This window comes from Patagioenas fasciata, chromosome 4, assembly GCF_037038585.1.
Source record: "Patagioenas fasciata isolate bPatFas1 chromosome 4, bPatFas1.hap1, whole genome shotgun sequence".
Taxonomy (NCBI): domain Eukaryota; kingdom Metazoa; phylum Chordata; class Aves; order Columbiformes; family Columbidae; genus Patagioenas; species Patagioenas fasciata.
In genome coordinates this window covers 7,027,128-7,040,079 of record NC_092523.1, presented here as the reverse complement: position 1 = coordinate 7,040,079, position 12,952 = coordinate 7,027,128, and the positions used below count along the sequence as shown (strand labels likewise).

Here is a 12,952-nt window from a genome sequence, read left to right as displayed (position 1 = left end):
GACAAAACAAACAAAATTTCAGACAAAGTGATCTCACGTACGAATGAATTTATCTGACCGTTTTATTTACCTTTGGAACAAGATACTGTTCATCAGTAAAGGCCAAAGTGTAGGCTTCTGCTCTACCCAGCTCGCTCTGTGGAAAATGCGCATTCATTTCATCACCATCAAAATCTGCGTTGTACGCCTTGCAGTTTGCATAGTGAAGCCTCAGCACTTTTTCTCCAGGCAGGATTCGGGCCCGGTGAGCTTGGATGGAGGGTCTGTGAAGAGTGGGTTGGCGGTTCAGCAAAAGGACATCTCCGTTTTTAATGTGTCGACACACCTGTAAGAGAATTTTGGTTGCTGCCTATAAGGCATTTCCGTGGACGCCTCTGAAAAGACCGCGTCTTAAAATACACACACGTCTTTCTAGTATTAGCATTCTGCACAAATGTTATAAGAGAATCAAGACGACTTGCCCCTGAACACCCCCTGCTCCCCACCAAACCACACTCAAGGCTGCGTATCCTCCATTAACTCCCACAAACCACAGCGATCAAACCGAGTTAATAGCACGCAAGCCCTGCTCTATCAATCTCTCCTCTCCCCTGGCAATACAGGGATCAAAGACTGTAGAGGACAGAAAATTATGCCATTTGTAAATAAGAAAATAAACTATCCAAAGCCCACTGGGCTGAATTGATAATACCTGTCACTGTACGTGCAGCACTGGACATCCCAGAATAAGGTAATAAATAATATGACCCAGTGGCTGAAGCAGAAGCCAGTGATCTCTGAGCTATAATTTCAGCTTTGAGTACAACACAATTATTCTAATCTAGATGAGAGTCTCTCAAAACATCCTCATTTTAATTTCTCTGTCAGTAACACCCATATATCAATTTAAGCAATTATCAACAGGAGTACAATAAAGCTGTTGGTACAGTCTTAAAACTACTACGTTTACCTCTGTAACAGGCTCTGAGAGAACTGATACCACAGAAATAGTCTTAAATATTAAATCTCTACCATGCCTCAATGTGAGACTGTGGTACACCTAGCACACACTGTGAAAAGACTATTAATCACCAAAACTTTGCCCTAGCAGCTAAATTAGAAGTTCTCAACTCTTGCAAGGGATGGAGATACAGTTACTAAGAAGCTGCAAAGGTTGATTAAGCTGCATCTCTGAAGAAATAACTGCTAAAAGCACGAAGCTTTTCAGAATGTTGATGTCTGTACAAACAGATGGGTATCACTGTGGTCGTTTCTTGTTTTGTCATCTGTAAAATGAGATGGTGACAGGAAGATGGACCCCAGGTTACAGCAGTCAGGGCTAAAACATGGACCACTCATCCCCTGGCTGACACAGAACGGAGGAATCTACGTTGTATATATTTACGGGCATCCCACTCCTAGAAGATTGTCACACCTACTCCACAAATAAACTGAATTTCAGCCTTCCAAACTACCAGCAAAAAAAACTGCTCCAAATACAGATCCTATTTAATATTTCAGAAGGAGAAGAAGAAAAGACAATTTGCTGAGAAGGATGGGGAGGCGGGGGAACATAAAAGCATAAAATGAAAGCAATATTTTATCTTCCACAGGGCTAAGACTTCCCAAGAATAGTCAGCTGCAAAACAAAGAATACTCCACATCTTGGCAGGATGTATGCCACACACTGCATATTAAGAGAAAAGTAAAATCAGGATGGAAAAATGATTTTTAGAATTTGAGTATCAAGCTTGTCTTCCTACACCTCCTCCAACTTTTCCTCAGCCACCTACTAAAAGACAAGATAACCCCATCCTGGGAGTCTTTGTGAGTGGGGCCACTTGAATCACTAGCAAGGACAGCGGTATTATTATTTAAGAAAAGCACTGCAGGTGTGGGAGGGCTCTGAGAAGCCCTTTGTCACACTCACAATCTTCAGTCCTGTCTGGGGAGCGCCTGACGAAGGGGTGAGGAGCTGCTTGGCGATGGCCTCGCGCTGGGTCAGGCTGCTGGCGCTCAACACCGTCCGAGATCCATCTTCATTGACCACCATGGAGGCCCCCGGGTGAACCTTGGGGCCATTGATGACTGCCTGCCTCAGCTCTTTGACATTCCAGGGAGTGACCGGCTGAGGGTAAGTCAGTTTGGTCGCAAATACCTGGACAGGAGAGGAAAGAAGCAAGAAAAAACCCAAGCTGTTGAACTTGGGCTTCAAACAGCACTAAGTCGCTGAGAAAACAGTGTCAACTCATACAATGTAAATGTCAATTACTTGAAGCTCTTGGAGGCATCTTCTCCTCAATTTGCTGTCATGCCAGGTAAATACACTTCTGTTTTACAATCCTCTACCATAAAAATAGAAACTATGTCCTATTTACAATTGCCTACTGCAGTAGGAAAGGAAAACTCAGCAATTAAGCAAAGGAAAGCATGATTTTAGATTCTGCAAACAAATCAAAAAATAAGGAGCTGGGGCTCTTTAGCTTGGAGGAGGCTGAGGGGTGACCTCATTAATGTTTATAAATATATAAAGGGTGAGTATCGCGAGGATGGAGCCAGGCTCTTCTCGGTGACAACCAATGATAGGACAAGGGGCAATGGGTACAAACTGGAACACAAAAGGTTCCACTTAAATATGAGAAGAAACTTCTTCTCAGTGAGGGTGCCAGAGCCTGGCCCAGGCTGCCCAGGGAGGTTGTGGAGTCTCCTTCTCTGCAGACATTCAAACCCGCCTGGACACCTTCCTGTGGAACCTCAGCTGGGTGTTCCTGCTCCAGCAGGGGGATTGCACTGGATGAGCTTTCCAGGTCCCTTCCAATCCCTGACATTCTGTGATTCTGTGATCATTAGGTCTATTTGCAGATAGGCAAGCAGAAGAGACAATATAATGAAAAACTCAAATTCAGGTCTGATGGCATCTCTGTGTGGCTAAAAATCATTAAGGATGAAGCTGGTGATTAAGGATGAAGCTGGTGACGTTATTGCGGCTTTTTCTAACGGCTGCCATAGCCATTACAAGATGCATTTTACAAAGGCAATGGGAGAAACAGGATCTACTTATAAAGTTTGCACCAATTCATAATCCCAGGAAGCAAGTACAGCTTTTTTTTTTCTCTTTTTAAGTCTCCCAGATGTGTTGTTCAGTGTAACATTAAGAATTTCCTGCTCTTCAATGCTCCTTTATTAACACACAGTGCTAACATAACAACGACGACACACTGGGGAGGACAGAGTCCAGATAAGTCAGAAAAATCTCTACATTTTAAGCTGCTTGCTGTGTAGCTGAAAGTGTTATGGTCTAGTTCAGTCCTCAGCTTCACCAAAAACAACCACTCCTTTATTTCTCCTTACCATAGGAATGCCAATCTCATTCGTACCAATGTACATATCAGGGCAAATGACTGATCGAGCAGCAAAATCCACACGCTTTCCCATCATGTGCTTGCGGAACAGTCCTTCCTTTTTCTCTAATAGCTTTGAAAACAGAAGTTAATGATTAAAATGTGAAAGTATGCAACATCAGACAGATTCTCCAGATATTACAGTGATGAGTATCATGAAAATGCCTACATGCTTACCACAAATATTTCACTTTTTTTCTTATTCTATCGATTTATCTTATTTTAACTGTCTGTGACACACAAAGTCCAGAGTCTCTAAGACTCCGCCTGCCACCCACCTGACGAATACCAGGGTATTTTTCTGTCATTAATTTGTCCATGTCACTATCAAATACAATGTTGACGTGGCTCTGGAGACGAATCCAAGCGTTGTACAGCTTATCCGCAATATTCTGTCCTGGAATCATTGTCAGGACGGAATGGTCCAGAGGTGCATTATTCTCTCCCGTCTCCTACAGAAACAGAAAATAGAAACTTGGATTTAAAAAAAAAACCCTTCTATTTACTAGGCTGAATTTATAGTATTAAATAGCAAATGAAACACAGGCCATTATTTTGCACCTCATTTCAAGCATTAATGATGTAAACCTAACTTTCTAGTTATTACAACCAAGTGCCTCAGACAGGTCTGCATCAAGCTTTAGAAACTGAATTGGATGGGGGATCTCCAGACACCACAGCTACATATACCAGTGGGATTTTAAGTGATGATTGCTAATCAATCATCTCCTGGTGATCGTCCTCCTTCCATATTACATATTACTGGTTAGTCACGTCATACTACACATCACCGTGCTGCCAAAATGTTCTATTCTTATATAAAAATAATATAAATCCAAGAGCTTTTTGCACCTACATCATTTTGTTTTCAGAGTCTAAAAGTCAGTTATTATCAGTCACATCTGAAACGCATTGACCGTCTGTCACCTCAACGTTTTAAGAACACATCTCCACCTAGTGGGTAAATTCTGAGTAACTAAAAATGCTTTCAAAATGTTTTACGCTGAAGATGTAAATCAAGTTCAGCTGAAAATAAGTCCAGTATCAAAGAACCCTCAATAATACAATTAATGAGGGAATATGAAAAGAAGTGCGGTGACATACATTGTTATTTCTGCTATATGACCACGTGGACTGGTTGGTAGCAAACAAGTATTCTTACTAATTAATGTTGTTTGTGAATATTTTGGTTCTACTTAGACATCAATGTTCAAAAATAACCACAATCACAATTGGTTCTAACATGCTTAGAAGGGAAAGTGGCTTTTTTTCCCATCATTTTTCATTCCATGAGATGCTGGAAAAATTCTATTGTGAACTGTGCTGTCCGTATTTCATTCTGCAGCAACAGGAGCCTGTTACATCTCACGTAGAGTAATTCAACACAAAAACCATGACTAAAGGAGTCTGTGTAAAACGTTTTTGCCTTTGCACCAGGCGGGTGAGTAGAAACAGACATGAGCAAACACAAATTAGAAAATAGAAAGCTATGAGGCACATCCCCAACAGCAACAGTCTAAGCAGGAGCCTACCTGAACTCAACCCACATATCCAAAAAAGATAACCAGCAAATCTTACCATTTGGATTTCATCTGTAATTTTTATTGGCTGACCTTCTTCTTTTGCCATGAAAACCAAGAGTTTCCGGATTATTTGGGCATCTTTCATGACAGCCTGCAGGTTCACGGTCTGACCATTCGTAAACAGCCGGTCTCCAACACGATTTACGGGACGATACCTACAGCAGATCAAAATTGCTTTAGAAGATTAAAGTCATCAAAGGGTAGCACGATCAACTTCAAACATTCTAAGCTAAGTCTTCAATGCACGAAAAATAATCCCTATAAACTGTCAGTGAGCATTTAAAACTTCTTATATTGTACTGCAATAGTAATAAAAGAAGAATGATTCCTTAAAAAGAAATTCTACGGGTACTTTACAGCTACAATATTCTACAATAATTTAAAATATTAATACTAAAATACATTTTTTCATAGTATTTCATTCCTTTAACAGACTCATTTGAAATTATAATAAAACTTATCAGTTACCGCTGCGATTTTTATCATTATTTTTCTTACACAGTCCACTGACACTTTAGCAGAGCAGTGTCTGTACTACAGGTGTTTGTATCTCCAGTTCCTGCGAAAGCTTCCGCTACACCCTGTGATTTCTACAACAGTTTTTAGGTGGAAATTTTACCTCGAAGGTGGAACGACAAGCAGATCTAAAAAAAACATGTCTGGGCTGAATTCCGAATTCTCGTGGGGATTCATCCCAGGGAAGAGATAACGCAAAAAGAAACCTAAGAAGATACAACAGAAAAAAATCAACTCATTATCACTGCTATCGTTTGGGAATCCAAACCCCGAGATGCACTTGGTCAATCAAGCCAAAAGCATCTCCTAAGTTAAATTATAGCGAGCTTGTTTAAAATGAAACCATTTAGGCATACTTTAGAAAAAACTCCTATTGTTTGTTTTGGTCATGTATGTGATTTTTTAGAAACAACACTGAAGAGAAATAGAGTATAGCAAAAATAAAAAGCAAAATAGAAGCAGTTTCCAGCTACCAGCTGTGACTGACACCTGAAACCTTTTGGTTTTTGCTGGGAACTGCAGGCAGGTTCAGAGTACGGGGAACTCAAAAAAAGAGACGGCTAAATACATTTGCAGCCTTTAACGGTGTAACTGTGGGGAATATTAGCTGTAGCACCCTATGAACAGCAAATTCTCTGTAAACAACAATTGTGATTTGTGGGGAAACACAATTTGAGAAGAGCTGATCAAACTATTCATTGAATTCAGCTCTGTGTTCACCAGCTACCAGTCACAAAAATCTACCTTGCAGCCAGGAGCCCTAAAGGCAAAAGGCAATGATTTGACAGGGAGTTCGTATGGGAACATTTGCAGACTTTGTACAGTAAATGATACAGAAAGCAAAGTAATGCTGCTCTTAACAATCATTACCTTCATTCTTCCACAGAGCCAGGATGTATTCCTTGGCAGCCATTGGTGTCAGGTATCCTCTCTTCCCTAACTGGCTTTCATCAATAGCTGAAAAATAAAAATAATAATAAAATAATAACTTAAATAAAATAAAATTAAATATTTATTAAAAAAAAAAATCACAGGAGGTTACTTTGAAAGGTTTTTTCTTTGCTTACAATGCTAAGTGCTGGAAGCGCTCAGAAGTGCTAGGAGTGCTCAGAGAAGGAATGGAAATACATAAGAAACACACTGGCTGACACCTATATTAAATTTATCATTAAAATGTTTGCTTTGTGAATATGAAATTACGTAAAGAAAGCCTTCCCCGTATGGGAAAAATAAGCCATTTCTGTGACTAATGGATATCAATATAAGTAACTGAAACAGAACTCAACTTTAACATCTGAAGTGTACGCTTTATTTGATTAATGGTGAGCTGGACCTCATCTTCAAATTGTCTCATCCACCAACCAAAACACACATCAAGGATCACCCTGCAGCTGGGGAACATAGAACCGGGATTCAAGCATCACCATCAAGGTTCCCATGAAATACCCAACTGGATGAGACAATAGGACAGTCAGCAATCCATCGACGTTATAAGTCCAGTGGAAAAGGAAAACACATGGGTTTGCTACTGAAAAGCTTAAAGTTAGTTTTGTTTTTTTTTTTTTAAAAGAAAAAGCAGCCAGAGATTTTAGGTTTCAATTTTCATTTCTCTTGCAGGCCAGGCCCTTGTGACCCAGGGAAGCCAGAGCACATGACTCAATGAAAACCAATTACCCCACAACCTCAGATAAAGTTTCCTACTCTTTTTTTAGCTAAGGTCCAGAAATCCAGATTTTTCCACCCTGAAACTTCAGTTCCCCATTCCTTCAGATTGAAAACCTTTCCATCCCTAAAACATGAACGCATCAACACCAAGGTTAAAAGTGCTGCCTCCAAGGCCAATACAATGAGCAACCGTGACACAAGCTGTGCACAATGTATGTAACTGTACAGTCCATCCCATTTTAGAAGATACAATTCTTCACTTTAAAGAAAGCATTCAAGGGTGCACCTCAAGGGTGTGTTGCATCTGGGCAGGAACAACCCCAGGTTCCAGTATAAGTTGGGGAATGACCTGTTAGAGAGAAGTGTAGGGGAAAGGGACCTGGGGGTCCTGGTGGACAGCAGGATGACCATGAGCCAGCACTGGGCCCTTGTGGCCAGGAAGGCCAATGGTACCTGGGGTGGATTAGAAGGGGGTGGTCAGTAGGTCGAGAGAGGTTCTCCTGCCCCTCTACTCTCCTCTGGTGAGACCACATTTGGAATATTGTGTCCAGTTCTGGGCCCCCCAGTTCCAGAAGGACAGGGAACTGCTGGAGAGAGTCCAGTGCAGGGCAACAAAGATGCTGAAGGGAGTGGAGCATCTCCCGTGTGAGGAAAGGCTGAGGGAGCTGGGGCTCTGGAGCTTGGAGAAGAGGAGACTGAGGGGTGACCTCATTAATGTCTACAGATATACAAAGGGTGAGTGTCAGGAGGATGGAGCCAGGCTCTTCTCAGTGACAACCAATAATAGGACAAGGGGTAATGGGTTCAAACTGGAACACAAAAGGTTCCACTTGAATTTGAGAAGAAACTTCTTCTCAGTGAGGGTGCCAGAGCCTGGCCCAGGCTGTCCAGGGGGGTTGTGGAGTCTCCTTCTCTGCAGACATTCAAACCCGCCTGGACACCTTCCTGTGGAACCTCATCTGGGTGTTCCTGCTCTGGCAGGGGGATTGCACTGGATGAGCTTTCAAGGTCCCTTCCAATCCCTGACATTCTGTGATTCTGTGTTACAGCCTTTGAACACTGACAGAAGGAAGGTATTTCTTAGCTGTACTTACTTATGAATGTTAACATAACCGGCAAGAGCCGGTTTTGGAGCTTTCTGCGGCAAGGCAAGGTACTCTAAATCTGGCAACTCACCAGACCTACCAGAATTACCATTTTCTTCACTAGTATAAAACACACTCAGAGACTTTGGACTTAAAGGGATCAAAGAAAAAGCCCAAAGTAGCATCCTACAATGTGATGAGTGAAATCATAGTTGTCACTCAAAAATAGTAACACTGGGATACTCAACCTTTCCTGCCTGTGCTGAATGTGTGATGGACACAACGTTAAATGTGTGATGGACACGACGTTAAATGTGTTACAGACAGGATGTTAAAGCTCAGATCTGACCTTTCCACTTTAAATCACTGACATTGCGCTTCTTCAGCCACAATTCCAGAGAATTAGTCTAGTATTTAAACCACAGACTAACAAACGGAATATCCTCTCTCTATAGGCCTTTTCTAAGGATTAAATAACTCACACACAAATCCACTTAAATTCTAACTGGCTGCGTAAAGGATCAAGGATACAACAAGAGGAGAAAGTAAGTTTAAAGCAATTCAAACAAGTTAAATCTGGAAAGTGTCACCTACTTTCTTTTCTGTCTTTTCCTCTTTAAAAGGAAATTCTTTCGTAAGAGTTAGGATTACCTGGTTTTCTCTCTGAAGCGAGGTTGCTCATCTTTGTCCCAGTTAATTTTTTATCTGGTTTCTTTATTTTAAATTTCTAGCAAAAAAAATCTACCTGCCAAAAATGACATGTCCCAAAACCACAGTGGAGTTGGCATAGGTTCTGCTTTTGTACTTTTATTCCCGACATACACTCAATGCTGCAAAAGCACAGAAGGCTTGCAAATAAAAACAATTAATGGAGTTAGGTACTCCCCTACTGTTTTAAGCTCTTTATAAACGAGTCACAAGTGCACAGCCACTGCTAGGAATCTGTGCACATTAAACACAGGAAACGAAGTGCAAACATATTTGAGTAGAGGAGAAATACATCACCTGCTGGCTCATCCAGAACGCCTTCCCCTCCTGCCTTATGGTACACTGCAGAAGGATAAGTTACTGTCAGCTTGCTATTATGTTCTTTTCGCACTAGTGATCTCCTGGCTCTTAAAGGGAAAAAAATAAAACCAGGAAAGGCAGATGAAAGTTAATACAAATGCTCACAATATTTAACTTTGCACCAGCTGTTTACTTCATCAGGTAGTTACACTTACTTGCAGTTTGGGCATCTCTTTGAACTCGTATGGATTTTCCAGAACTGTGCTATCAGTTTATTTCTACACTCGCACACATTTTTGACCTGACAAATAAATAAAAGACTTAAGAATAATGAAAAAAATAAAAATAAATTAAAACATTTGACATGAAGAAGTTACTAAACAATTAATGTTAACTATCAACATGAACATTATTGGTATAAATGCGCACACACATGTCCTTGTATTGATTTAATGCCTTTATCTCTAGTGTTTGTTCCATCATCTTCGCATATTTGTTGGAAACATCCACCTCTCAATGCTCACCACCCTCCTTTTTAAATTTATTTCATAAATAGTCTTTATTTTTCAAGTCAGTAGAGAATTCAAAAGCTTTTCCGTAATGATGAGTTAAGAAGGTAGAAGATTGATAAAAAGTCACTTATTTTGACTGCTCATACATGTAAAAATTCCTCATAAAGTACTTCAGGTTAGTTTTGAAAAGAAGTGATTAGAGAGTAGACTCGCCTTATAAACAAACCTGCTCTAGGATGTTAGACCTTTAAATATCTTCTGCACTAACGTTTTCCCTTAACTAACAATGTACGTTAAACTGCATTTAAATGGAAATGAGAATGCAATTACACAACTCTTTCTAAAAATTTCATGGTAATTCTGCAAATTTGCTGGATGCATGAGTTCTCAAAATATTCTGCAGCTCAAAACAGTTGGAGCATCATAAAGAGAAGTATCAATATATATAGGTAATGTAGTGGCAGCAGCATCAGATTATTTTTATATGATATTTATATTATATGATATTATATTTATACGATATTTATATTATATGATATATCAAAACCTTTCCCTATGTAAAGTGCATTTTCCAGAAACCTAATAGTTATACTAACAGGCAAGAGAATCTTTTTATGCCTAACTTCAGACATTTCAGCCAGAGCCCTCTAAATATAACACAGTTCAGAACTTGAGGACAAAATCTGAAGTCTGCACAAAGCCAGACTTTCTTCTGCACGTTACTGTTTTAAGAGGACGAAACCTGAGATCTCAGAAGCACTGACTGTACTTACATTTGAACACTGATCTGCTACTTCATAATTCTGTAATATTTCCTGAACGTGGTTATTTAACTCTTCTTCGATTTCTGTGCCTGTTGCGTCTGCGCACTGCTCTAAAAACTAAAAAACGACAATAAAAGAAGTTGGGATAGTTCTATAGTTACAGGAGACATCAACTCAAGGAGGGATGGGAGAAATACACAGTACTTGCCCTGTTCAGAATGACTTCGAGCTCATGAACAGCATGCAGCAACCCTTTCTCCAGAACCTTCAGCTGACTCAGCAGTAAGTGAACCACAGCTCGAGTACACGTCAGCATGTGACAATTCAAACAAGAACCTCGAATTAGAAGGTATAATTTCTGAAAAGAAGAGAGAGGAAAGAAAGTTATTCTGGTAGATTTATTAGTTTGCACAGTAAGCAAGTAGATTGGTTTGAACTTAGAGTGCTACTATAATTGAGAAATTAGACTAATTGTTAAATTTAATCATAAAGAAATAGACTGAAAAAAAACTTATTTCAACCATACAAACCCATACGCAAAGCATGATCTGCAGACAAACTATCCGCAGGCCATCTATATAAAAGCTATAGGAAAAGCCCGTCATATCTACAGCAACTCTGGGACCGAGACTGCTCGTACACTGTACTGTGACTACAGCTTCCAACAGTTTGTCCCATACAGGACCCAAAACTCCACACTAGCAAAATGAAATGCTCTGGTCACAAGCAGTATCATCATCCATCAAGATTCTTCATTGTCCTCAAAAGCTTTGAGAAAATATCAGTGGGTTTTATAATTCAGCACGGCACCAGTGGACTGAGAGCCTGGAGTTACTGCTCCGCGGTTTTGTTCCTTCGTCAAATACAAGTGTTTTACTTCAAAGCTGGGTTAAGACTACAAGTGGGATGGAGCTCATCTAACTTCAGTCATCTGAAAGTGAGGTTTTAGTCTCATTTAGTAGCCTATGCAGGAGTCAGCTACTGTAAATGGGGAGATCAGCACCTCTGGAGGGAAATTCATCCCAGTTCAGGTTCCTGTCATAGGCTACATAAATCTTCCTCTGCAAACAGACCCACTCCTCAATATCCAGAAAGACCTAAATGTACAATCAGATTACACCTCTAACTTTCAGAAGACCAAAATAAGGCAAATCCTGCCCTTTCAGCCAGGAATCCTTCTATATTTAAAAGATGATCCTTTGAAAAAACATCCATATGAAGCACTTGGGAGAAATGTGCAGTTTGACCATCACTCGTTGCTTTCAAAACAAGCTTCTAACACCTGTCCTGTAAGATGCACACCAAGTCAAATCTTTGTATCCCACATATCATGTAAATGCATCGGCTATAAAGCTATTAGAAGTACATGTCTGACTTCTAGATGCAAGAAATCTTCTTGAGAGGCTTTTTAATTAAACAGACTGATGGATTTCTATACAGCTCAGCATTTTTCAACTCCCTGCTGCCACCACACTTAAACCACTATATCCTTCCATTTACTTGGCACACAAATTATGTCGCTCAGTGTATTACTGGATAGGTTGTTGGGTTCTATTCACGTTGACTCAGTTTTCTAGAATAAATTATTCTGGAATAAGAGGATCTATTGGGCAGAATGTACAACACAGCTACTCAGAGCAAAAACAAGCCCTGAATTCCATAAAGCACTTGGACATCCCAGATTAAAAGTAGATAGCTGTTCATGTAAGTTTATAATAGTTGTTTAAAGGAAACAATTAACAATTTTTATTGTGCCGTCCATTTAATTAAGGCATGAGACCCTACAATTGGTTATATAGTTTAGTGATCAAGATTCCCCCTCTCTTGTTCATCAACATTGAGTAAAACAATAGTTACAACAAAGTGCATATTTTGCAAAAGTCTAAGGAGTCTATTTGTATTAAACTATCGTACACAAAAAACCTTTTCTACTACATTTGCTGTTATTAAACTCAGAGATAAAACAGATCTTGGCACCTTTACTTTTTCCAAGGACTAGAAACTATGACAGCTTGAGCACCATCACCCATTTCACCAGCAAGACAATAATTAAGCATACATACATCAAAAAACAGGGGGTTGTAGACAGGCAGAGGCAGTTCTATGTGGCCAAAATGACCGGGGCAGTTGCTGAAGTTCTGTATGCAAGTCGCACACACTTCTTTGGAGTCTGGAGGTCCCAAAGCCAAGTCGTACAGTCCATTAACGGCTGGATTCCCCATGTTATCCAAATACTGAGGATTTGTTATGGGTTTTACACTCAGTTTCCTGGAGTTGAAGGAAAAGAACAAAAATCAGTACCAGCCAACAGCCACATGACATTTAATTGAGTGGTACAACTAATATTTACATTTATATCTACAGGGGTTTTTTTTACTGATAAAAACATGTTACTGAGGGCACTTTGTGCATACAATGGGAATTTCTGTATCATTAACT

The 12,952-nt window shown here is 40.0% G+C and overlaps 1 protein-coding gene across 1 annotated transcript in view; it reads right to left on the bottom strand.

The window, feature by feature from the left end:
* The window catches only part of POLR1A (RNA polymerase I subunit A), a 37,564-nt gene that overhangs the window by 23,386 nt on the left and 1,226 nt on the right, over positions 1 to 12,952 (bottom strand). The window contains exons 2-13 of the mRNA XM_065837462.2: positions 12,577 to 12,781; positions 10,722 to 10,871; positions 10,523 to 10,630; positions 9,453 to 9,538; positions 9,235 to 9,344; positions 6,350 to 6,436; positions 5,583 to 5,685; positions 4,959 to 5,118; positions 3,659 to 3,832; positions 3,331 to 3,453; positions 1,910 to 2,137; positions 71 to 325 (exon numbers count right to left, since the gene is read on the bottom strand). Coding sequence (XP_065693534.1) covers positions 71 to 325; positions 1,910 to 2,137; positions 3,331 to 3,453; positions 3,659 to 3,832; positions 4,959 to 5,118; positions 5,583 to 5,685; positions 6,350 to 6,436; positions 9,235 to 9,344; positions 9,453 to 9,538; positions 10,523 to 10,630; positions 10,722 to 10,871; positions 12,577 to 12,781 — 1,789 coding nt within the window. The remainder of the gene's footprint in view (positions 1 to 70; positions 326 to 1,909; positions 2,138 to 3,330; positions 3,454 to 3,658; positions 3,833 to 4,958; positions 5,119 to 5,582; positions 5,686 to 6,349; positions 6,437 to 9,234; positions 9,345 to 9,452; positions 9,539 to 10,522; positions 10,631 to 10,721; positions 10,872 to 12,576; positions 12,782 to 12,952) is intronic.